Source organism: Lynx canadensis, chromosome A2 (genome assembly GCF_007474595.2).
Source record: "Lynx canadensis isolate LIC74 chromosome A2, mLynCan4.pri.v2, whole genome shotgun sequence".
Taxonomy (NCBI): domain Eukaryota; kingdom Metazoa; phylum Chordata; class Mammalia; order Carnivora; family Felidae; genus Lynx; species Lynx canadensis.
Genome location: NC_044304.2, coordinates 156,080,648 through 156,107,441, shown reverse-complemented (window position 1 = coordinate 156,107,441; position 26,794 = coordinate 156,080,648). Strand labels below are relative to the sequence as shown.

General features: G+C 42.2%; 1 protein-coding gene across 1 annotated transcript in view; it reads right to left on the bottom strand.

The window, feature by feature from the left end:
• Nucleotides 1–26,794, bottom strand: part of LOC115509277 (probable maltase-glucoamylase 2) — a 93,663-nt gene that overhangs the window by 34,607 nt on the left and 32,262 nt on the right. Inside the window, exons 14-32 of the mRNA XM_030308599.1 lie at nt 25,072–25,189; nt 21,436–21,607; nt 20,558–20,674; nt 19,690–19,844; nt 19,478–19,562; nt 18,299–18,355; nt 17,354–17,478; nt 16,403–16,491; nt 15,567–15,604; nt 13,200–13,367; nt 11,857–12,012; nt 10,496–10,717; nt 8,266–8,420; nt 6,624–6,792; nt 6,011–6,107; nt 5,453–5,565; nt 4,865–4,990; nt 3,194–3,322; nt 1,548–1,655 (exon numbers count right to left, since the gene is read on the bottom strand). Coding sequence (XP_030164459.1) covers nt 1,548–1,655; nt 3,194–3,322; nt 4,865–4,990; nt 5,453–5,565; nt 6,011–6,107; nt 6,624–6,792; nt 8,266–8,420; nt 10,496–10,717; nt 11,857–12,012; nt 13,200–13,367; nt 15,567–15,604; nt 16,403–16,491; nt 17,354–17,478; nt 18,299–18,355; nt 19,478–19,562; nt 19,690–19,844; nt 20,558–20,674; nt 21,436–21,607; nt 25,072–25,189 — 2,399 coding nt within the window. The remainder of the gene's footprint in view (nt 1–1,547; nt 1,656–3,193; nt 3,323–4,864; nt 4,991–5,452; nt 5,566–6,010; nt 6,108–6,623; nt 6,793–8,265; nt 8,421–10,495; nt 10,718–11,856; nt 12,013–13,199; nt 13,368–15,566; nt 15,605–16,402; nt 16,492–17,353; nt 17,479–18,298; nt 18,356–19,477; nt 19,563–19,689; nt 19,845–20,557; nt 20,675–21,435; nt 21,608–25,071; nt 25,190–26,794) is intronic.

The following is a 26,794-nucleotide window of genomic DNA, read 5'->3' as shown; positions in this document are numbered from 1 at the left end:
CTTCAAACTCATTAAGTTCAAAAATAAAATAAACCAAATCTGTTTTAAATGGAATACTACTTGGCAATGAGAAAGAATGAAATCATGCCATTTGCAGCAACATGGATGAAACTAGAAGGTATTATGCTGAAATAAGTCAGAGAAGGACAGATATCATATGTTTTCACTCACATGTGGATCTTGAGAAACTTAACAGAAAGCCATGGGGGAAGGGAAGGGGAAAAAAATAGTTACAAACAGAGAGGGAAGGGGCAAACCACAAGAGACTCTTAAATACAGAGAACAAACTGAGGATGGATGGGGGTGGGGGGTAGGGGAAAATGGGTGATGGGCATTGAGGAGGGCACTTGTTGGGATGAGCACTGGGCGTTGTATGTAAGCCAATCTGACAATAAAGTATATTCATAAAACATATATCTGTTGAACAATCACCTTTCAAATGATTGCTTTGCTGTCTGTCATAGACATATAACAAAATTATCTTTATAAATAACAAATTTAAAGCATGACTCTAAAGAAATAGGGTTGATTTCCATTCACAACCCATAAACTTAGCCTCAGGAATCTTAAGCAGCATCGTAACTTATTGGGGACCTCTAATATACGTAGCATTAAAAAATCCATAGTTTTAACCACTTGCATCTTTAACTAGAAGGACATTAACTATATAAGTGATTCATTCATTCATTCATTCATTCATCAGACACTTACTGAGCACTTACTATGTGACAGGCACTCTACTACAATCTGTATCTACTGAGACTTAAGTAAGAAATAGTCCTTGTTTTCTAAGAGTCCACAGATAAAACAGGCATGCTGTGTTACATGCTATACTCTCTGAGAAAAACAATATAGAAAAGGGAAGAAATAGGGAGAGCGAAACTGGTCACTGAATGCTTCATAGGAGGGCAATTTGACTTGGTCTTGAAGTGCAGATATAATCTAGGTAAGCTGAGAAGGCAACATCCAAAGACGCAGTAAACATGGCCTGGACCTAACACAACAGGAAGTAGCGCAGTACAGTTACAGAGCAGAGTCTGAATCCCGGCTGAGAGCCACTGTCAGCCAGGGTCAGGAAGTTCATCTAAAATCCTGTTGCTATAAATCAAACAGATGAGGATTGAGTCACAAAAAGGAACTAAGGAAGACAAGAGGAAGAGGAAAATCCATAGGACTTAATGGTTTATTTAGATATGGAGGATGTTAAGGAGCATAGGTTAAAGACGAATGCAAGTTTTGAGTGTGGGTTACTACCAGACACAGATTTCAGAGCCATTCTCAGAGGAATTCTTTAGGTTTGTTACATGACCAGCTGGAATATATAAGGAGTGGAGCACCAGAATATTTCCAGACAATAAAACAAAGCTCACTGATATTTTAGACAATTAGACCTGTAACCTTGGTCTTATTAATCAGCATCAGGCAAACGTCTACGCATTCATAATTTATCAATTACCCAATATATATTTCCAAGACTTACTGACAGCCTCTTTCAATCAAGACATTCTGGTGCCGATTAATTATGGGCATCTTCTCCCAAGGCTTACCTTTCCCCAGACGATTTCATTGTTATCAGGCCACTTGATGAATACGTTGTTTTCCTGCCCTCTCTTGAATGTGGGATAATGGGTCTCGTTGCCAGAAATGGCTGGGTCCTGCAGTGAAAGGGTTTAAAACAGCAAGAATGAGGAACACATCTCCAAGACAACAAACAAAACCAAGATACCCATAGATAATTTGCCTTATGTCTACAAAATTACTGAGGAATAAAGTATGCTATCTGAAAACATTCCTGGAGACAAACCAGGTTAATAAGACATTACCCTCATGTGAAGAAAGCCAATTCATTGTGCTTCTACAGTATAATATCAATATTCCTTCAGACCATGAAGCTCCTTTCTTATGTCATGTCATGTCATGTCATGTCATGTCATGTCATGTCTCCATGGCCCAACCTGTGTATCAAAAGTGGCTTCCCTGTTCACCTCATCCCATACCTGCCTCACTTACTCTATAGTACCCTATTTCACAATTGTCATATAAATTATATATGTAATATATATGTATTATATATTATATATATGTAACATAAATTATATATGTAACATATATGTAATATATGTCATATAAATTATATTGTCATATAAATTATCACTTTTTGAAATTATTTTTCTTTATTGTTTATTTATTGGCCATCTCTGTTCAATAGAATAAAAGCCCTGTAAGAAAAAGGATATCATCATTAATTTAGATTATACACACACACACATACACACACACACATGCTTTGTAGAAGTGATTTTCAAAGACCGGTATTTAATTCATACTTGAATGAATGAGAGAATGAATAAAAGTCAGCAAATAATCCTCTATTTTTTGGATGCCAGAAGGGAGGATCATTTGCAGATAACTACTTCTGTGTTTATCAAGATACAGCTTCCAACGCAAAATAATAAATTTATGTTCTGGATCTTAGCTCAGTTATTTGTGAGGTTTGTTAAGAAGAAATAAGTCCCTGAGCCTCACCACTGCTGGGTAATGATACAACTGGAGGGGTTTTTGAACCTCCTAAGCTAAGGATAAGACTAGGATATAGCTGTTCCCTCTGAGGCACAGCCTGAAACAGTGAGGATTTCGGGGTATTGTTGCTATATTCATTGTATCAATCCACGGTTCTAACTCTACCAAGAGAATCATCATAATAAATTACATCCCAGTGGCACTCAGTTATGAAAAATAAATATTGCAAAGCATCACCTTTTGAAAGCCATTCTTCATTTGTTCCGTCCTTTGTTTATCTGCTTTTTAAAACTTAATTTTATTTTAAATTTATGTATTTATTTTGAGAGAGAAAGAGAGGGAGGTGGGGAGGGGCAGAGAGAGAGAGGGAGAGAGAGAGAGAAGACCCAGCAGGCTCCTCACTGTCAGCGCAGAGCCTGATGCGGGGCTCCAACACATGAAGCGTGAGATCATGACCTGAGCTGAAACCCAGAATCGGACACTTAACCGGCTGAGCCACCCAGGTGCCCTTGCTTTCTAAAACTTTAAAAAATATAATGAGAGTTTCAAAGAAAGTTGCAAAAAATGTGCAGGGAGGTCTTGCGTTACTCTTTATCTAGTTTCCCTCAATGGTTCTATTTTAAACTCATGAGCACAGAAACAGAAAATGGGCTCTAGTCTTCTAAATACCTACCAGAATGAGAACGAATCTCATGCCATTTTTCTTCATTTGGTCAATCAAGAGACCGAGGTTTTGGAAGCTGGGGCTGAGAGTGAAGTCCAGCTTCCGGTCCATGTAATCGATGTCTACATGCTGGACATCCTACAGGAAGGAGCAAGCAAGACACTGGGGCTCCTGTGGCGGTATGCCTCAGGGCACACAAACCATCCTGCCAACCCCAGCTTGGGCCCCTCCTACTTTATCCCATACTCCCCTACACTGACTTTTCAATTCTGCTGATTGAGATTGCTTTCTGATTCCTACCTACAGATCACCTGTCCCCATCTTTCTCCTGTTCCCCCAGCTAGAATTTCCTCTCCTTTCCTTCCTTCCATTCATGTTTTTACCACTTTTCAAACTTCAAACTCAGTGAGCCTATCAAACCAAGTGCTAGTTGAGTGTTCAAGGGTAGAAAGCAGGGCTTCTCTGAGAAACAGAAAAAACTGTATCTATTTCTCACCCTCTGGTAAACCTGATTGAATTTATTCACATTTAGAATTACATTATTGTATAGCTTCCTCGAATGTGTATATTTCTGCCATCCTGTTTGACTGGATGGTCCTTGAGATGAGAACCTTATCTTCCTTTTTCTCTATACACTACCAAACCTGGCTTCTGTACATGAAAGTTAATCAATCCAGGATTGTGGGATGATGGCTAAAGCGGTTAATACCTAGTTGAAAAAAAGAGATGTTTCTTTTTGTATGAAGGTGAAAATCACCCTTAAGACTCTAAGTAAAACTTGTTTGAGGGAGCAGAGACTTGTGCATAAGCCAAAGCTTGGAAAACAATGAATTGACATATATATTATTAACACTGATCACCTTGGCGAGGTAGATCTCTGGACTTTTTTCATCTTTTAATTTTCCTCCCCTTTCTGATTTACATTTAATAAATTTATGGAAGAGTAGTATATAAAAAGAAAACACTTAAGGCTGGGTGAATGTTTCAAATTATCTTTGATGAGAACATCATAACACTTGATTTTATTCTCATCCTCCAGTCATTAATTGTCCTCTAAACTCTCAAGAGGTGGACTGAAAGCAGAAAAAGAGCATGAGTGATGAGAAACTGATGATTATGGAGGAGAAAGGGCATGCTGTCTTTGGAATTCTGCATGCTGACAGCAATGGACTGCCCTTTTTGGGGCTTATGAAGGAGACTAGGTTGTCTTTATATGATATGCATATACATGCTTTAGAGAAGACAAAGACTTGTTTTAACTGCTTTCTTTCATATTGGCACTTTATATCCATCCTCTCCAAGAACAATCATAGTATACTCTAGAAATGTAATACTACTCTTGACATGATACTCACTTAGAAGTCCCCAAAGTTCTGGTTTAAGACCAGCCATGCCTACTGGAGGATATTCCTGGCAAAAGACAGTGAGTAACTATACCCTCCAATCACAATGCTAACTTGCTGAAGGATTAATGCATCTCTCAATTCTGAATGCTTGATTTAAAAGGGTGGCATGAAATACATTTAAAAAGCAATGTATTTCACATAAGACTAGCTCCACAGCTACATTTTCCTTACACTGAAAGAGTCAACAGTAATTTCTCTGAAGATGTTTTCAATCCATAATTAGGCACAATTCCCCATAACTAATTAAACCACAGGCTGAGTGGGTGATCCATACATAGGGAATCTGGGCCGCCATCATTTCCTCATACAATTGGGAGATCTCCTTATCATTCTCGTATCCATAACGACTTAGCTGGAATCCCAAGGCCCAGTATGGAGTCATTGCTGGCCGACCAATCAACTAGAATAAAGAAGAAAAATGGGTCCAGAAGACTTTTTTGGGAAAGAGAAGAAAAGCCTTATACTTGATGCAACTTGAGCACTTCTACTGAGCACTGTCCCATCTAAGAGGCCTCCCTCAAGAAAAATAAGAAAGTCAAATAAATATGGAATGACCACTGGCATGTGGAATGATAGAAAGTCTCCTATATTCTGGAACTTCCACTCTGGGAAAGCTGAGAACTCAGGTGTTATTACTGCTTAGAGATTCTTAGAGTACTCAGCAAATAATTAAGAGACACGTGGGGTATCTGAATGCCTATATACCCCCAACACTAAAACCTGACTTTGGGGGAAGATAGCAGTAGTGTAACAGGAATACCCAAGGACCACAATAGCAAAACTCAGCCTATCTCAGTGCTAAGAGTATGGTAATACCCAATAGACAATTGATGACTTATTAATGGATAGAATGACTTCCAACCTCAGTGTACTGTTGAGTTACAAGCTCGGGGGTTGGCCCCAAAACCATATAAAAGTCCAAAATCCCTCCTGTGGTGCGGTATGTCAGGGCAGGAGTGGGCTGGAATGACACATCTGTTAAAAACAAAACAAAGAAGACGGGGAGTCCTTGGAGGTATACGTCACCCAGACAGGGAATCTGCCCTAAAATGTGCTCTTTTCACTCTCCCTCTTGCTTTAAGTCCCTCCTCCTCTGGAAAGCCTTCTCTCACGAAGTAGAATTAGAGATGGGTTTGCAGATACCCCAAACATAACCTTAATCTCAACATCTTGTATCACTCTGTGAAAGGAAGTTAAACTGTCACAGTAAAATAAGGTCAGGCAATTTGGTCAAAATGTGACCCCTAATACCTGGCCCAGAGCTCTTCATAAGTCATGAATGAATGAATGAATGAATGGTCAGTTTATCTGTCCCATTTCCCTTGCCCTTGAATTTCCCTATTTCTACTGGTATTCCAGATCTCAGGAAAATGGCCACTGCTGTTTATGGTGGTACATGGGAAACGTGCCTCTGTCTTACCCATGGCGTTGCTGTTTAGCAGGAGCACCCCATGGGCACTGCCATCCTGCTCCAGTGCCATGTAGTAGGGGTGGACGCCATAGGAATTCTTCTTGTACTGGGAGAGTCGTGGCGGAGAGTAGGCAGCAATCAAAGAGAGAAAAATCCAAAGGATTGTTTCTACACCATAATCCAAACAACAAACCTCTACTCAACATTGAAGACTGAGCACCATGTCACGTCCTTTATAAGGCTTTCCTTAACCCTCCGTTCCACCCCAAGTAAAAAACTAGGTGCCCTCCTCCTCCATTCCCTCCTTGTTTATTATTACATAATTCTGTTATAAGCACTGATTACACTGGGTTACCATTATTTCTGCATCTTTCTCTCTAGGCTATAAGCCTCTGGGGAACAGACAGTGTCTCTATGTACCTGACACATAGAACACACTAAATAAAAGTTTATGAAGTAAAATCCATAGTCTGTGGGAAAAGAATATGGGTGTCTTTTAGGGACAGAAGAGCATAACATGTGGCCTAGTTCACCAGTATAAGGTGAGGCTGATTCATAGGGCGCTACTGGATTAAAATGTACCAAAAGAAACGGATTGATCATCTTATTCTTCTGTGCTTACCGCGGGTGGCTCATCACGAGCGAACATTCCCCACATGTTCCAGCTCATATTTCTCCTGAAAGCTGTGTGCTCAGTCTCCCCAAAGCCGTAGAGGTACTGAGAGGGGAGGCGAGTCGAAATGGAGAGGAACGTGTCATTGAAAGTAAAGCCGGGGAGCTGAGAGTCCCAACTGCAACAGAAAGGCATACCTTAACACCACACTGATGACAGCCCAGAGCAAACACAGGACGTGTTCGGAAATTCGAGCTGATTCAGAAGCCTCCCGAATGAAGGCACGTGTGGATCCTGGTCCAAGCACTCACTACCAAGGTTCCATGTTTGCATTTTTTATCTGTGATTTGCAAGGCTGAGAACTCCTTTTCTGGACCATGAGCTCCTTTAAGGCAAGGACTATGTCTCGTTCATCTCTTTAGTTATCATTGTCCAGAGTATTAGTTTGAATACATGTATGAATAAACGAACAAGGTCTAAGCAAATTTACCAACAGAAAAGTGTGAAGCTCTTAGAAAAACTTTTCTGGGGGCACCTGGATGGCTCAGTCGGTTAAGTGTCCGACTTCGGTTTAGGTCATGATATCAGTTTGTGGGTTCAAGCCCTGTGTCGGGCTCTGTGCTGACAGTTCAGAGCCTGGAGCCTGCTTTGGATTCCGTGTCTCCCTCTCTCTCTGTTCCTCCCCTGTTCACACCCTGTTTCTTTCTCTCTCTCTCAAAAATAAATAAATATTTTAAAAAAGAAGAAAAATAAAAGAAAGAGAAAAACTTTTCTGGATTGGCCAAAGGATTTCTTAGCAAAGAAGCCAACTGACAAAAGTTAGGCACACAGTCAAAGAGCAAAGGCTGTCCACATGTGCATACACAGGTGATGATATTTACTAGGATGGGGAACTTTGGTTCCAGGCAAAATCCAGACCTTCATTCCATTCCATTAAGCAGAAAGACAAGGGATGACAGATGAGAACTCTTTTCATGTGTAACACTGTGAAAATGCTTTAAGTCTACAGCACTGGTAGAAGAGAAAATTGTAAGAAGTGGTGTGTCTTTCCTTAGTAAACTTTTCCCTCTCTCATTGAGTCTTCTGTTATTTTGAAATGAGGGTGTATAGAGTTGACTTCTGTCCTAAGTTATCTGTCATGCATTTTTTTCTTTTTGAGAGAGAGAGAGTGGGTGAGCAGGGGAGAAGGGTAGAGGGAGAGAGAGAGAGAGAGAGAGAGAGAGAGAGCGAGCATCCACGCTGAGCATGGAGCCTGACATGGGGCTTGATCCCATGACCCTGAGATCATGACCTGAGCCAAAATTGAGAGTCAGATGCTCAACTGACTGAGTCACCCAAATGCCCCTGTTGTGCTTATTAAATACAGCTTTCTTTTCTCCTTAACACAAACAATGAGTAGAACATGCATTTTTCTTTTTCTGAAATCAGGCAACACCTATTTTAAATCTCTGGTTCATTTTTCTTTTTGAGTTAGTGCCTAATAGAAAATGGAGTAATAGATCAATTCCCTTTTTAACACACACACACACAAACACACACACACACACACACACTTACATTATCTCTAAGATTAATATTTCACCTGCATTAATTAGAACCACCATAATTAGATCTAGAACCACTTTAATGAAACTAAATAAATTGTGCTTACATCACAGTGTTGGAGCTTTTTCGTCGAATCTGGATCCCAAAAGGATTGTTCTGAATCCTGACATCATACAGACGGTTTTCAGGGGAGCCAACAGGAGAGGGAGGCGTGTTCAGAGGCACTGGCACCTCGTACCTTTTGTTAGTGGCATCAAAGATCTGACAAGAGAGAAACAAACTTTCTGATGGCATAATCTTAGACCTAAAATCCCTCATGCCAGCTCATATAATTCATTTCCCATGTTTTCTGGCCAGTTTGAATCACATGGGGAGGCATCAAATATCCCAAAGCAAATAGATGTGAAGCCTCCCCACCTACAGTGCCCGATATGGATCCTGAACTCAAAATGCTCCTAGAAATACCTATTCAAAGGCAGGGAGGGCACTTTCTCTAAATAGTTTGTGAATTATGGGTATAGAATTTCACGGATAGAATATGTGTGTGTGTGTGTGTGTGTGTGTGTGTGTGTGTATGAGAATGTGAATATGAACGTGCATGTAAAGGTGTGAGATGACGTCTGGGCATGTGAGTGTATTTTAGAAATAGAGAACTGAGTTTTCTCTAATGCGGACTCAGATCTTAATGGTTGAACTTCAGACACTTAAGACAAGTTTTGTCTATAGCCTTGTTTCTCAAAATTGTGTTTCTCAGACCCAAAGCAGCAGTATAACCTGCAGTCTTGTTAGGAATGCAGAATCTCAGGCCTCCCTCCCATTCCCCTTTTGAATCTGAATCTTCATTTCTACAAGATCCCAGGGTGATTCATGCAATATTACAGTGTGAAAAACAATTTCTAGAGAAGAGCTGTCTAAGGTGGTATTGTCACCAGCGAGACCCTGTGACTCCCTGAATTCAGGATTGACTCACTGAACTCAGGAAACCCCTAGAAGCTTCTGCCTAACTGTCAATTTCATCTTTTAGAAATTAACTAATGGGTTGCTGGAACATGAAAAGGGACATTTGAGGAAAGGTTTGTGCAGATGAATCAGAAAGTGGAGGGTGGGTGATGGGTATTGAGGAGGGCACCTGTTGGGATGAGCACTGGGTGTTGTATGGAAACAAATTTGACAATAAATTTCATATTAAAATAAATAAATAAATAAATAATAAAATAATGTCTGCAAATGCACTTAATAAATCAATGCAACAAAAATGTAAAAAAAAAAATAACACCTGCATTTAAAAAAAAAAGACTGAGGACAGTTACCTTAGCTTCATTATAATGTTAAAACCCCCCCTCTGAACATTCATCCCAAGCTCTAACGAAAGGAGCCTACTTACCCCTGTTTGGGAGTCCCTGGCTTTGGAAATCCTTCCCTGGGGTCTCCCTATTTGTACACATAAAGATGACCCTAGTGAGGCAACTCCACCTGACATAGTCTCTGTCTATAACCCACCAAGCAGCAAACCCACTTTGGTTCATTAACCCACCAAGCAGCAGATCCACAAGATACTTGTGGCCATTACGTACTTGAAATATGCTAGTCTGAACTGAGACTCACTATAAGTACAAAATACACACCAAAATTTAAAGAGTTAGTATGATGAAAAGATCCTAAAATATCTCAAGAATTGTATTTGGATTACACGGTGAGATAACATTTCAGCATATTGGTTCAACAAAATGCTATTAAAATGAATTTCATTTGATATTTTTTCAAATATATTTTAGGAATGTGGCTATCAGGAAATCTATGTGGTTCACACTGTACTTCCATCAGACCAGAGCTGTGGGCCTCAAAAGTGTGGCCCCTTAACCCGCAGCATCAGCATCACCCGGAAACGTGTTAGAGAGGCAGCCTCTCGGGCTGGAAACTCTGGGGGGCAGGGCCCAGCAATCTGAGCTTTAACAAGACCTGTAGGTCATTCTGGTGCTCTCTGAAGTTTAAGAACCACTGCTAGAAAAATAACTCTAAAGGTAGAAGTGGGTTAATGCCACTATGTGAGTTTCCCACGGAGCAGACACGTTTTTCACAGGGCTGAGTAATGGTCCTTTGAGGATGCTTATGCCCGAGCACTCAGCGGTGCAGGAAATTCACAACCCTGGTGGGTCCAAGGTTATGTCCTGGGTCCACCATCCTCCTAGCTCTCTGACATTTACTTCTCTGGGCTGCTGTGCCTTTGTCTGTAAAATGAGGGATTTGGACACGAAGATGTTTCAGTGACTTTCATCCATATGGAGCTGTAAGAATTCCATGTTGAGGATCAGAACCTGCAATGCCTTGAAAATTACCTTGAACTGCAGCATGTTTTCTGTGTGGTAGATGACACTCAGGCGGAGGAAGCTGATCGTTGCAGAAAGAGAACCAGCAGCAGTGGCTGCTCGAGTTGATTCAGGGGTCATCAGGTGGGTGAGGTCTGTGGTGATGCCCGTGGGCAGGTACTGAATGTTACTGGCAGCATAATTAGGGATGGTGTCATAGTAACAGGTAGGCACACCAGGAACAGTTGTGTCCTGAATAAGAGGAGAAATTCTCCATCAGCCTCTAACACCCACACTTCAAGGACCTAATTACCAAGGAAGTTGGTTCACACGGCCTGAGTCTCTTACACCATGCCCATTATTATGGGTTGAGTTATGCACCCCCCTACCCCACCAAAGATATGAAGTCCTACCCTGGTATCTGTTAAAGTGGCCTTATTTGGAAATAGGGTCTTTGCAGATGATCAGGTTAAATGAGATCATTAGAATAGGCCTAATTCAAGATGACTGGTGTCCTTATTAAAAGGGGACATTTGGACACAGACCTGCCCCCAGTGAGAATGCCATGTAAGGATGAAGGCAGAGATCAAGGGCGATGTTTTTTTATAAACCAAGGAAGACCAGAGAGTGCCAGACAACCACCAGAAGCTGGGAGAGAGGCATAGGACAGAGTCTCCCTCCCTTCTCTCAGAGGGACCCATATTTACTGACATCTTGATCTCAGATTTCTAGCTCCCTGGAGTCTGAGATAACAAATTTATGTTGTTCTAAGTCACCCAGTGTGTAGTACTTTGTTATGACAGCACCAGCAAATGAATACATCCATTTAAAAATACATGCCCATTGGCTTCCTCCCCTGGGTGAACAGGGAAGTGTCAGCAGAAAGCCTGATCTGGAGACTGGAATCTCAGGCAGGGTTCCGCCCCCCACTGCCCTCACGGCCCCCATTGTGATCTTGGGGTAATCACTTATTTTCTCTGACTTTCATTCTTTCTGTTTTTCAAGTGATGAGAAACAGTCTTACCTTCCTGCATGGACCCTCTCATAGATGGGAAAGAATCGCTTAAAAGACTCCATACACAATGCATACCCAATGTATCATGGATGTATTAAAAATAAAAGTGGGGTTTTTAATGCTGTGGTTGGAGGAAAGAGACAGCCAGAGTGGCAATAAGTATATTTGGATTCAGGATATCTGAGGAAAACACTGGTCACCTATCACACAGAATTGGCAAAATAATTCATCGGTTGACAGAGTGTCAGTTTCCTTCTGAAGGATGATTACGGTTCAACCCATCATCATTCGGAAAGTGTTTTCTAGGTGTCTAATTACTCGTGGGGCAGTTTTTACAACTTCCCGCTCACTGTGGTGATGTGTTCCAGATCATTACCTCCCAGAGGCAGCCCCGCTTCCTGCAATGCTCCAGAGTGAGGGGGGGCTCATCAGGGTAGCAGTTGAATTTCTCCAGGTCACTGACTGGAAGTTCCCATTTAATGGAGAATTCTTGTCCAAGTACCAGTCCCTTGAGATCAGTAATCTTCACCACCTGAGGGAGGAGAAAGGAGGCTGTGGTGACAAACGAGGTGAGGTTGAGCCACCTGGATAATGTCCTTCCCTGATGATCTTCATTCAATACCAGTTCATCCAATACACTTTGTCATGGGATATTTGGAACATGAGCTTTTACCCTCTGGGGCTTTTGACCTCCCGTCAGGAAAATGGACTTGGCTTATTCCTGACCTTTCTCACCTCGTGGAGTCACAGTGGGATACTGAATGGGAAGGGCTGTACAGATCACAGGCAGGGCTGTCTTTTTCAGACTTTGCCCCCTGGGTGTGGTGTGCATACATTTTAATAATGATGGCAGTAATCACACAAACTAAAACTACACTGAGCATTTATATGGGCCAAGCACCGTGACAACCACTTTGTATGCATTATTTTTATCAATCCTAGAAGGTGATGCTATGCTGCAAATACTATGGCTACCTCCGTCTTACAAGATCAAAAATGAGGTGTGGAGGGGCTTAATGCTTTCTTTGCCCAAGATCTCACAGCTAGGGGACAGTGGAGCTAAGACTGGAACCCCATCCTGCCTCATTCGAGAAACCAGGCTCGTACTGTTAGCCATATGCATTGTCAAAATGGAAGGGGGCTGCCCTAAGAAATAGTGGATTTCCTGGTGCTTGAAATACTCAACTAACAATTGGAATCTTTTGTCAGAGATTATCATGTAAGGGACTCCTTCAATAAGAGCAGAACTGGATTACCCCTTGTATTTTATTCAACTCTCATTTTCTATGATGGTATAAAATTAGCGTGTCTTTTATACCTTTATACCTTTTATACCTTTTACACCTATATCTTTGTGTCTGAAGCAAAGAGAGTCTTTAACTCAAATGGGAGGACAAATGTGTGAATACTCTCCAGGGCTAGGCCAAAGTATTGAATCATATTTTGACCACATCACATCTGGGATCAGCAGGTCTAGTTTTAAATCTGCCCAGAGAAGAACTGCCTTCTCTGCCTTCTGCAGTCTTATAATGCAAAGAAAGCTCAGGAGTCCATATTGAGCATGCATATGATTCTCCTTCAGCAACTTCCCTGTGATGGCATAGATTTTGCAGTGAGCCAGTAACTGCTGAAGGTCAAAAGAGCAAGGGAGAGCAGTCTGTAAGAACCTTAGGCCGGGGCTTTCGATAAGGGCCCTGAAAGGAGGGAACAATCTCGTACCTTTGATGAACCATTGTAGGTAACATTTAAAATGGACCTGTAAGAATTCTTCAATGAAACAGTGAAATTCATAGGTTGCTTGTCCATTCCCAAGATTATGATATCTGTAAACGTGAGGTTGTTGGGGTCCGTATAGTTATTATTTATAACCTTTGCCTGTAGATGGTTCTGGAAAAAAAAAAAGAAACAACACACATCTACTTAGAAACCCGGTACATCACCAAATACCACTCAACAATTTTCTTTCTGACATCTAAGCTATGTCCTTTATCTCTGAAGTTCTTTTTTTTAAGTTTATTTACTTATTTTTGAAAGAGAAAGAACACACAGGAGGAGCAGAGAGAGAGGGAAAGAGAGGGAGAGAGACAGAGAATCCCAATCAGGCTCTGCACGGTCAGCGCAGAGCCCCAAGCAGGGCTCGAACTCAAGAACCGTGAGATCACGACCTGAGCCGAAACCAAGAGTTGGACGCTTATCCTACTGAGCCACCCAGGCTCCCCTATCTCTGGAGTTCTAATTGGTGCCTGGTGATCATCCCCAGGGAATTTGTTAACCCAGACTCTTAACAGTCTTCAATCTTTCAGTAACATTTCATGTTTGTTTGGGTTCACTGATTATTTATCGATTCTATCACTCAGGAAATACATTCTGGACATCACAGAATTTCCAAGTGACACTATGGGTACTCGTAAAACAGACAAAAAGACATGATTATGCATAGAGACTTGTGGGCACACAAAGGTGAAGACATACACATACACACAAAGAGGGCCTAGATGACTCTTTCTTTTTATTTTAATGATAATAAGAGCTGAAATTTCTGAACCCTTACTGTGTGCCAGGCACGGTACTAAGCATCTCATTGAATTCTGACAGGAAGCTATGAGGCTAAAGCCACCATGATCCCCATTCTTCAGATGAGAAGACTGAGGCCAAGGGAGGCAGACCACCTACCCGGGGAGCCACAGTTCAAAGTGATGTAGTTGACCTCTAACCAAGGTGGGACTAAAGACTGAAGAAAAAAAACGGGGACACTTTGATGTTTAAAAAGACTAGGCAACCCACAAATGATTTTTTGCAAAGGTGTAAAAACAATGCAGTGGAGAAAAGGGAGCCTTTTCAACAAATGGTGCTGGAGCAGTGGGCCATCCAGAGGCCCCAAGGAGAACCTGTACCTAAACCTCACATCTTGATAATAATCAACTCAAAGCAGGGGCACCTGGGTCGCTCAGTCTGTTGAGCATCCGACTTTGGCTCAGGTCACGATGTCACAGTTTGTGAGTTCAAGCCCCGCGTCAGGCTCTGTGCTGACAGCTCAGAACCTGGAGCCTCCTTTGGACTCTGTGTCTCCCTCTCTCTCTGCCCCTCCCCCATTTGCATTCTGTCTGTGTGTCTCTATTTCTCAAAAATAAATAAACATTAAAAAAATTAACTCAAGGCAGTTCACAGACTTAAAGGTAAAACTCAAATTTTTAGGGAAAAAATACAGGAGAAAATATTCAAGATCTAGGGATACAAAGAGTCCTTAGAGTGGACACCAAAAAGCATGATCCATAGGGGGATCTGGGTGGCTCAGTCAGTTAAGCGTCCAACTTCAGCCCAGGTCATGATCTCATGGGTCATGGGTTCAAGCCCTGGGTCAGGCTCTCTGCTGATAGCTCAGAGCCTGGAGCCTGCTTTGGATTCTGTGTCTTCCTCTCTTTCTGCCCCTCTCCTGCTCATGATCTGTCTCTCAAAAATAAATAAACATTACAAAGAAAAGAAAAGAAAAAAGAAATCCCTACCCATGCACACTTCTAAGAGAATCCAACTAGAATTCTCATATGACCTGCTACCATCACTGCCTTTCTTCCTCTTGGTCCCCTCGGGAGAGAGATGAGGCAAGTAATGTTCTGTATCTTTCTGTATCTTCCAACCTCTCAAAACCACCACTTAATACCTGTGCCCAAGTTTTAGGGGCTGGAAAAGAGGACCATGATGGAAGAACCTCCAACAGGCCCCGTGCCCCTACCTACATCCCACACATGCTTGCACCCCACCAAGTACACATCCCCGAAGCTAGGACTCATCCTATCAGACTCAGAGGTAAGAATTTTTTTTCCAGAAAAATCCAAGTTCTTCACTGAAGTCATACTGATATTTGACAAACTTATTTATATATCTAACATAGATTAAAAACTATCATTTTAACTCTAATTTTTTCTGGGATTGTCACAAGCCCTGTCTCTGTTCCACATCGCCAAGCATCACAGCAAACCGTAGTTTGTAATCACAGAAGTAGAAGTAATCTACGTAGTTTGTAATCACTACGTAGAAGTAATCACAGAAAAGGATGCACACTATGTGCTCCTCAATAACAGTACTTACAGAGGTGACAGAAAAATCATACAGAATATACTTTTCATCTAAAAGAGAAAGACAGAAGGGTACCTGTTATTATAGGAAGCAGAGGAGCTGTGCGATCATGCTTTCCTCTTCATGTGGAATACCTCTGCTTCCCCAAGTTCTGCCCATTTTTCTCAAGCCTCCAAGTTTCTTGGACCGCTGCTACCAGCACTAATTGCATCCCCCTCTGAGCTCCCATGGTACTTTGTCGTGCCATTTTGCTGGCATTTCAAACATGGTGACCTCCACTTATAGTCATCCGCATGCACACTGTATCTATCCTGCTGGACCAGGAGTTCCTCGGGGGCAATGTCTACAGCTCATCCATCTTTATATCCTCTATATACAGTGCAATAATAAATAGCCAATGAATATTAAGAAATGCTAATCGTATGCAGGGCACGGCTTTTATATAATCACAGGCCACACATAAGCTTTTGTCGGTTACCTCTATGGAAATCTTACAGTGGAAAATCACACTACACAAATTAGATACTCCACCTTGATAGTAATCAAAGCAATATTTTACAAATCTATTTACAAAACGTATTATTTGGTATTGGTAATGATACCCAGAGAAGAGAGTAATTAAACTAAACCAAATAATGTGTGTCACTTTGGTAGAGTCAATAACATACAAGTTGCTCATCTGAAGTCTATTTTAATGCATTGTGCTTGGCTAACTGAACTTTCAGAATAAATTGGTTCCAAGCTACAGAAGCAAGCACTGATGATAACAGGGTTAGTGCCATTCTGGACAGCCTACAATGACTACTTTCCACTGAGAACCCCAGGGAGGGCAACAGAGGGAAGCCTACCTTTGAATTCACCATTATCCCAGTACAGCTCTCCCTTCGCTTCTCTCTTATAGTCCAAGGCAACAATGAGTCCCAGGGGATTCTTCCGACTGTGAAAGAGCAACCCTCAATTTTCAGAGAATGAAGAAGACATAGAACTATGTTCAACCAACCCCTTTTATGCCTTAGGGACAGATGAACTCAGAGTCTATCCCAGAAATGGAGTAGATATTGACACTGTATGGAAACACAGAAGTTGGGTGTGGGTAGATAACAGAGGCTGGTTGTGAATGAGCATAACAATGGTAGAAGGAGGCCATTCCTGCCAAAGACTGGGCTTGCAATACTACTAGTAATCAGCACTTACTGGGTGCTTGCCATGTGCCAAGCATTCTTCTAAGTGCCCTATGGACAATAAACCATGTCTACTATATTTTCATTTAACGTTCATGATAACACTAAAAACTCAAACCATTGTCATCCCCAGTTGACTAGTGATAGGCAGCAACACAGAAAGTAGGTTGTCCATGGCAATACATCTAATGTGTAATAGAGCTGGAGCCTGAACCTGAACTTTCTGACTCTTGACCCTGGAAGCTATGTTGACTTCCATGTGATAACTCTTACCTCCTATTTACCTTGCATTCTCTCATGCCTAAGGGAATCTACTTGAAGACAGTTGCTGGCCATAGGGAAATCCTCACAAATGACTGTTTTGACTGTTCTTAAAATCCGATTCAGTCCCCAAGTGAAAGGCTCTAGAAACATGGAGGAGCTGAGGCTACCTTACCCGCTAAATGAACACGAAGGTGCCACTTCAGGGCTGACCTTGAAAGGAGGGGAGATGGATTACTGACTGGAGATGTTTTCCCACGATCTGTCCACATGTAGTGTCCATTTGCCTGCCCCATAACACACTCCCCTTGGAGCGTCAGAGCAGCCACACCGTAGAAGAATGAGGGAGGAGCTTACCTGGCCTCTGTGGTTGTGCTGGGCTGCTGGGTGGGAAATATGAAGCCCCCACGGAGGTGAAGTCCAATCCTATCGGGTGGTAGCTGCATCTCTACCAGTTGTTTCCTCCACTGGATAGCTACTCCCTAACCAACGGAATGAGGACAGAGCACGTAATGGACTGTTGGACTAGGAGGTACTGTGGAGATCATTTAGTTCAGTCACCTCATTTGCAATGAATCAGTCAGAGAAAGACAAATACTATACGATTTCACTCATATGTGGAATTTAAGAAACAAAACAGATGAACATATGGGGGGTGAGAAGAGACAGGCAAACCATAAAACAGACTCTTAACCACAGAGAACAAACTGAGGGTTGCTGGAGGGATGTTGGATGGCGGGATGGGCTGACTGGGTGAGGGGCATTGAGTTGGGCACTCGTTGGGATGAGCACTGGGTGTTATACGTAAGTGATGAATCACTAAATTCTACTCCCCAAACAATATTACACTATATATTAACTAATTGGAATTTAAATAAAAACTTGAAACAAAAAAAAAAAAAAAAGGAAAGCAGAGACCCCCAAAAGCGAAGGATTGCCCAAGGCATAATTAAAGTAGATAGCAGATCTGAGACTCCAATCTGCCCTATTTCTTTATATTGTACCATGTGGTGATTCCACAATTGGGCTTTCGTTCACTAGGGTATCACAGCCTCCAGCCAATTACTAGTTCTCACAGCTGCAGAGTAACCAGGTTCATAAAATGAAAATTCCTATAAACCTACCCCAGTTATGCACATTTCATAGTATGTCTAGAAAGACCTTCTTCACAGAGAAGTACTCTCTATCAACTAAAGTTAAAGCATTGCACCGTTATCCTCCCCCAAGCTCCCAGGACCGTTGTCTTAGAAATGCCCTCTGCTAGAGGCTGGTCTCTGACCCAAGCGGGGCTGCCTTACTTACTGTCTCATAGTCGTACCACACGGCATCCGGTATGTATGCCTTCACTTGGTCCACACCCTAGGGAAACCCCAACAATAAGCAACATCAGCACACCCCTTACAGTTTACACAACGCCTCATATGTTTGTCTGTACCATCTTGAGAGATGGTTGGGATCATTCCATTCTACAAGTGCAAATACAGATACTTAGAAAGTTGGGCAGTTTACTAAGAGCAGAGTTGTGCCCAGAAATTAAAATGTGGATCCTGAGAAACTGAACAGAAGACCATGGGGGAGGGAAAGGAAAAAAAAGTTAGAGAGGGAGGGAGGCAAACCATAAGAGACCCTTAAAAACTGAGAATAAACTGAGGGTCGACGGGGGGTGGGAGGGAGGGGAATGTGGGTGATGGGCATTGAGGAGGGCACCTGTTGGGATGAGCACTGGATGTTGTATGGAAACCAATTTCACAATAAATTTCATATTAAAAACAAATAAATAAGTTTTGCTTCAAGGCTCTGGAACTTCCCAAGAGAAGCATAGAAAGTTCTTTCACTGAGCTACTTGTGTAGTCTGATGGGTGGGAGGAGACTGAAACAGCCAAACCTCTAGGAGAACCTTCCAGTAGGACTGTCCGCTGCCCAGCATCTGCCCAGAGACGGGTCTTTGACATGAATACAGTGGTGATCTTTCATGTTTATAAAATGGCCAGCATAATCCTGATTCCTCCCCCACACTTCCCCACTCATACTTAGGAAGGGTATGTGTGGTCCTTCATATATATGGTCTCCAGGGTAACACCCTCCCCTTGTCCAGACCTCTCTCCCTCCCTGTTTCTCTCTCTCGCCTCTTCTCTTTTCCCGATCCAACCCCAAGAGCACACGTCCTTTGGTCAAAGGGAAGTACAGACAGATGGCCAGCTGAGACTCCCATGGCATTTAAAGCCCCTGTCAATGCATGGCCATAGGCTTAAGAAAACAAGTTTTAATGTAATTTTACAAAATGGAAATTGTTTTGCTTGGTGACACAGTGGACCAAGAATTACTATTTTTCTAATTTCCAAACTTTCATAATCTTTCTCTCATTCATATTTGTATTGATATTTAAACACAGCTATAGACACTCAGGACTGAGCTTATCCAGCCAGAGAGCCATGAGGACAAATGTGATATTCCACACTATTGTTCAGATTATAAAGATACCTCATATAAAACAGGTGTGATGAGAAGTCCAGGCCCCCATAAGAACTGCTCGTGCACCTCCCATGTAGCTGGGTCCTGGTAGAACCTAGAAAACAGAGAAGGCAGATGAAACCTCCAATACAGAACAACAGCACACTAGATGGCAACAAGATCCTGACTAACCGGGTGAGATCAGGATCTGAGAGGGACTCTTGGTGGGTCAGGAAACTCACTCATGGACAAGGGGCCTTGCCACGGTGTCTCCCCGGGTGTGAGCTCGGTAGAAAAGGGTGTAGAGATAGGGGAGTAGAGTGTAGCGGATGTTCAGATAATGTTTGGAGGAATTCACCAGCAGAGAGTGGCTGCCAAAGGCAACGGGATCCTGATCCTAGGAGAGAAGGAAGCAAATATTAGATACTTCCATTGTGTATTGAAAGTTTGCTCCCTTATGATAAGAAGCTTTCTCAGATAAAAGTAGCTATGGTCTCCACCTTGGAAGAGAGCAAAGGGTTCCCCAAACTACAAGGATCTTGGTCCTGCTTCTTCATCATAGATGAAAAAACAGTATCAAAGATTAATGGTTTTACCAATGTAAACTGCAAACATGTGGCAGAGTTTAAATTTGACAGGTGTCTTATGATCCCAGTCTATGGCAGCCGCAAGGGTGATAAAGAAGCCCATGGAGGTAACCATGAAGATAAAAGGGTTATAGAGGGTCCTGCTCCCTTCAGAGCTGATCTAATTTATTTTATACCTTGAGGTTCCTCATAGTACTTCATAGTACCAGTGGACTCCAATGGTCCCATCTTATAAAAGGTAGCGACAGACATAATAGCACCACAGAAACTCTAACACCTCTTCTTACCTTTATTGGTCGGTAAAAGAAAAATCAATATAAATCACAATAAAATCACTCAATATGTATATATTCCTTCCCATATACCCTTATCCCAATATTCTGCTCTTTGGGCCTATGACCCCAAATTTATCTATTCTCCTTCTGCACTTAGGGCCAACCTGTAGGATTTTCTGCAATCCTCTTTGAGGACAACTAGATTAGACAATCCAAGAAGTTTCCATCCCTTCACTTGGAGACCTTACCACAAACTCAGGCCCATTATGATTCCTTGATAGTGGATAAAAGGCTCCAAGCTGCATCCACCTTCTGCAGAGCTCCTCTGTGACATTTTTTGTATAACCACAGATGTTGGCACCTACCTGGAGATTTAGCACACATACAAGTACAGTGGTCAGTGAGAGAGGAGACAGCAGTGATTGTATACCTATGTAGTAAGGGGACAAAATCTTTTTTATTTCCACCATTCCATGTTTAAAGGGGTTCTCCAGGCTTTCAGGGCCAGCCCCCAGCCAAATGGAAGAAAGCAGCAAATGTGCATCGTGAATCAGCTGACAAGAGGAAGACTGATTGGTGGTATATCAAGGGCTCATCCTCAATATTCAGCTCCCAATTTCATCCTTTGCTATTCACTGATGCTTTGCTGATGGACATTTTCTGTGATGTTAATATATTTTACTCATGGTGTCTCTATCCTAACTTCAGAGATTCCATGGATGACTACCCACTGATAAAGTTTTACCATTCATCTTCAAAAGACAGTTCATGCCACATATAAAAATGAATTTTCTTTTTTTTAATGTATGAAATTTATTGTCAAATTGGTTTCCATACAACACCCAGTGCTCATGCCAAAAGATGCCCTCTTCAATACCCATCACCTACCCTCCCCTTCCTCCCACCCCCCATCAACCCTCAGTTTGTTCTCAGTTTTTAAGAGTCTCTTATGCTTTGTCTCTCTCCCACTCTAACCTCCTTTTTTTCCTTCCTAAAAATGAATTTTCTAATACATACCACACGGAGACATATATGTTTCTTGGTTTTCAGACACCTCAAAGACTAGTAATGGAAAGAATGCCAAAGGAGAAAAAGTTAAGTTTCCTTGGTTAAGAGGAAAACTCACCATGGGGATACCAAATAGGTTGAACTCAAGGATACTAGGGATGGACCATCGGAGATCATCCCATGTGGCTGCATTGTCTCCCAACCAATGAGCAGCAAACTTGCCAGACCCAGCAAAAGTAGAACGGGATAAGATGAAGCTACTTTTGTTCAAGGGGATACCCTCCATGGCCCTGAAAAGGAACACAATCAATTGAATGTGAAGTGAGCTGTGAATGTCTAGGACTCACCTATATCCAAGGGCAGCAATGGACTTTCCAACCAAACAGAAAAAGCATCAGGGCATCACAAGCTAGGTGAGCAAACTAGTTTAGCATTGTTAAGAGCTTCTTTCCCACTTCTGAATAAGGTTTTAGACTTCATGTAAGACAGCACAAACCTCTATAGTCCAGCCCCCACCCCCCGCCCTAAGAAATGTCTCTAGACTCCTGTCCTCTTGATTATGCTTTCTTCATCTTGTTGGATCTGGTTGTGCCTCTGACCCTTCTGGTCGACAAGACACTGGAACCGTGCCTTGGGTCCTTGGCTCTGTCTTCTCCCTCCAGACAGAGATTTTCCAATGGCCCTTGTTTCCATGCTTTGCTGCCCATACATATATCATCTTGTTTAGTATAACACCAGTTCATGTTGAAACTCCGTAGCCCGTGCTGGTCTAGGAGGATAGTTTGTATACCACCTGGGCTCCAGGCACCGGGGTTCCTCAAAAGCTTCAGAACTTATCATTAGCAGTTCTCAATGTTGGGAAATCTTAATTAATATGAGATCAGTGAGTCTCAAAAGATGACATATGATACTCTTTATAAAGTTAAATGCAATCCAAATACAAATACCTATACTAGATATACAAATACAAATACCTATACTAGATATACAAATATCTATATTAGATATACTAGATAGAAGAGAAAGCAAAGGAATTGAAAAGATGGAGTGCAGAAAGATAAAGACTTCAGGATGGAGGGGAGCATGGGGTGGGAAGAACACGAAGTTAGATGACAGCTCTTTTCCTAGCTTTTATTCTGAATACTCTTTTGCATAGGCACTTCCTTGAAATGCCTCTCCCTCCTTTCTCCTTCCCGGATAAACAGCTCACACCTTCCTTTAGGGATCTCATATTAAACAAAATTACAACTATGGGGTAGTGACACCCCAGCCACAACTGCTGTGAGCCCTTTCCTTTTGGTACATGGTCTGAGACAAGTGTGCCAGCAGGCACCGGGTAGTTCCTCACAGACCCTGTCACAGCCACCAATTCTTCCCCACTTCATATCCTGAGGACTGCCTTATGAGGAGTCTATCAATGCCAAATGACTTACAAGGGCAGAGGGGAGAAAATTCTGAAAAAGAAGATGGGTTTAGAAGAGTGAGCCCTCCATTTGTACAATTTAACAAGTGATAAAGGTAACATAAAGGAGAAAACTCACTCTTCCACCCTTACCCTCATGTCTACTTGGCTCTCGATGAGCAGGTACTTTGCCTTTATTACCACTGACTAGGGGGTTTATTGTATGCTGCAGTCATGGATCATAAAAGAAACACCTTCAGGTTGTACAGAGTAAAACTGAAACAGGGATAAGGTTATCTGAGGTTACAGGTTTATCTACAGGCCAACCTTCATGGTACCACAGATTAAATAAGTCTGTTTTCAAGCCCAGAGGGACAATCTTATTCAGAGATCCTCAAGTCTCTCCTTTCTATCCCTCAGGTTTGGTCTGCTTATCATCCAGTCCTGATCTCTGAGGGGATCTGATCTTTCTACTTTCAGCTTAGAGGGAGGAGAAGTTCATTCTTGGGGTAGACCAGTAATCACTGCCCCCAAACAATACTTCCAGGAAGGCTGAGCCAAATAGCCATCAGATCTATGACTTAAATTTTCCTGATGCTCAGATTCCACTGAACAAACATCTTATTTGTTTTTCTACCACTCTGCCTCATATCCAAAGGCCAAGTTCCACTTATTTCCAGGGACTTAGGTCACTCTGTCTGACCCAGAGAACTTAGAAAGGCACTTACTACCTTCTCCATCACAGTTACCTTTTAACTATTAATCACAGCTATTAGAATCTATGAACCAAGCCCATCACGATCTTACAGAACTTTTATTACATGGAGACACCAGCCGTAAAGCAATCTGCAACTCTCTTTCCCTCTTCCTGCCCATTCTTTCTTACCCTGGTCACTTAGCCACTCTCCCACCCACTTTCCGTTCTTAGAAGCGTCTTCGGGTTGAAATAGATCGGAACTAAAAGAAACTCTGGCCAACATCAGTCCCAGCCTCCCGTTCCCAAGATGAGGAACCTGAGCCTTATTCATCTAATTTATTTCCCAGGAAAGGTAGAGTGAGGGAGACAGAGGTCAGAAAGAGAAGATAACAAAATTAGAAATGTGTCCTTTTTCCTGAAGCTTTTCTTTTATTGAGATCAAAACTTTGGCATTTATTGGACAAGGACTTTCTCTCACCTGGACAATCCACCATAATTCAAAGTCTGGAGGGCACAATGGAGCAGGAAAACAAGTGGTGTAGTCTAACTCACCTCTCTCACCAGGCCCCCTGTGGAGCCCTTCCTGACTTCTCTCCCTCAGACCAGCAGCTATTCAACACACATCTTTAGTATACACTGTTCCTCAGGCTAAGGATATAGGCATGGCTTTTCCCTCAAGAAACTTACAGTCCAGCAAGAAAGAAAAAATGGGTTATCTAAAAGTTATAAGATTTTTGCACATTAAGCTTACTGCAATACAAACAAAGGTAGCACAAAAAAAGGGAGATAGTCTTTCTAGAACTGACAGGCAGGTTTCCAGAATGAACATCTGAAGAGAGGCTTTATCTAAAAGTTATAATACAAGATTTTTGCACATTAAGCTTACTGCAATACAAACAAAGGTAGCACAAAAAAAAAAGGGAAATAGTCTTTTTCTAGAGCTGACAGGCAGGTTTCCAGAATGAACATCTGAAGAGAGGCTTTATCTAAAAGTTATAATACAAGATTTTTGCACATTAAGCTTACTGCAATACAAACAAAGGTAGCACAAAAAAAAGGGAAATAGTCTTTTTCTAGAGCTAAAAGGCAGGTTTCCAGAATGAACATCTGAAGAGAGGCTTTAAAGATAAGCATATGTTTGCAGACAGGAGAATGGAGAGGGAGACTGGGGCAGGCAGTGGGGAGAGTAGCTGGAAGTATTGCATGCAGCGTTGCCAGGTAAACACGGGACACTCAGGTCAACTTGAATTTCATTTAAACGATGGATAATTTTTAGTGTAAGTATGTCCAGTACAATTTTAACTTGGTCCTATATCTTTATTTGCCAATTCAGGAAACCTTAGTGTGTTAACCACAGCAACATTGGGTAATAGGACCTCAGCAAGGGATGGCTTCCAAATGAATGCTCTAAATACCTTACACCTTACTGCCGACTAGTATCTGATGAAGTCCCTTAGTCACAAGCCAATCAAAACTAATCTCCCACAGAAACCAAGGGGCTATAGGAAAAGAGCTCTTTAGTAGCCTATAAGATCTGAGTTTCTGTGTCCTTATCAGCACAAAAATATTTGAAAAACATACTTCTGGGAGATTCTGAAAGCCCTCTGCCTCCTAACTCCCCCAAGCTGGAATTAGGGGGAAAACCAAGTACTTACAAGTGTGTAGCTTTTGCCATGGAGTAGCCATACAAGCTGTGGACATCATAGTGAAGGCCCTGATGAAATTCTGCATCCATGCAGAGGGTTCTTGCAGAAAGGAAGCCGTCCAGAACTCCTGTGGGGAAATACCCATTAGCGAGGCACTTCCTTGTCAACGGGCTCTAACAAAATAACCACCCAATTGTTTGCTTCCTCCTTGTTCTATCTTCCTACCCAGTCTCCTCCTAATGAAATCCTTTCCAGATTTAAAATTCTACCCTAAATGCTGCTTCCTACACGGATCTACACTAAGCCCCTGAGATAGATCATTAAAATTAATGTGCACGCCCACTGAGGTCACAAAAAAATGGTGCTGGATGGAGTAACTGAGGAACAAGCTCATTGCCACAGGAAGTTGGTCTGAGATTAAATACAAATAAGACACACACATTTCTCTACATATATTTGATCAAGAGGAACTGAATGTGTTAGGAACAGACATGAGGGACAGTGGAAAGGAAAATGCTTTCACTCTTCCATTATAGGCACTCATATGCTGGGTAGGCTTTTTTTTTTTTTTAATTTTTTTTTAACATTTATTCATTTTTGAGAGACAGAGAGAGACAGAGCATGAGTGGGGAAGGGGCAGAGAGAGGGAGACACAGAATCGGAAGCAGGCTCCAGGCTCCGAGCCGTCAGCCCAGAGCCTGACGCGGGGCTTGAACTCATGGACTGTGAGATCATGACCTGAGCTGAAGTCGGCCGCCTAACTGACTGAGCCACCCAGGCACCCCTGGGTAGGCTTTTTAAAGAAATGAGAGATGACGTTTGGGTGGTTTCACAAATGAGAACTCAGATCCTGCCTCTAGAATCACCATTGCGACTGTATTTTCCCTAAAATGCTCAAAAGTTTCTGCTTTGTAGCCTAGGATCTCGTTCTTCCCTTATTTTTTCTCTGGTAGACCAGTAACTGAGACATAGCAGCCCTCCTTCCTGAAGCCCTGTTGTGGACATAGGGCTGCAGTATGAAGTACAATTCCAGAAAGCAGTGGGACCAGGAAACTGTGAGGTTGAGTTTTCCCCACAAGCCCAACAGAATCCCACCAGGTCAACTTAACCAGAAATTAAGTTGAATTCCAAAACATAATGAAATGTGTATTTTTGGCACAGCTCAGCCCGTGGAATGAGACTCACAACCACTTTCATGATAAGAAAAGACACTCCAGGGGCGCCCAGGTGGTTCAGTCGCTTGAGGGGCTGACTTTGGCTGAGAGCATGATCTCGAGGTTCTTGAGGTCGAGCCCCAGTGTGGAGCCTGTTTTGGATCCTCTGGCCCCCTGTCCCTCTGCACCTCCCGTGCTCCTGCTCGCGCGTGCTCTATCTCTCTCTCTCTCAAAAATAAATAAATATTAGAAACAAAAAAAGACAAGACGCCACAACTCTCTAAAGGTCAAAGGTAAATATCTAAGTCTTTATCATGCTAGTTTGTGCTCTCCAAACCTGAAAAGGTGAGAAACAGAGCAGCTCTGGGGCAGAGGCTGGTCACAGGTAGGAAGACACAATGCTGTGAGGTAGGGAGTGAGGTGTTTGCCAGAAGCAGGCAGAACAGGATGACATTGCAGTTTTTTTCATAGAACAAAACAAAACAAAACTACAACAACACAACAACTTAGTTCTGGCTAAGAAGAATATTAAGAGATTAAAAGGGAAACATAATAAACTGATCCACAGTGGGGGAAAA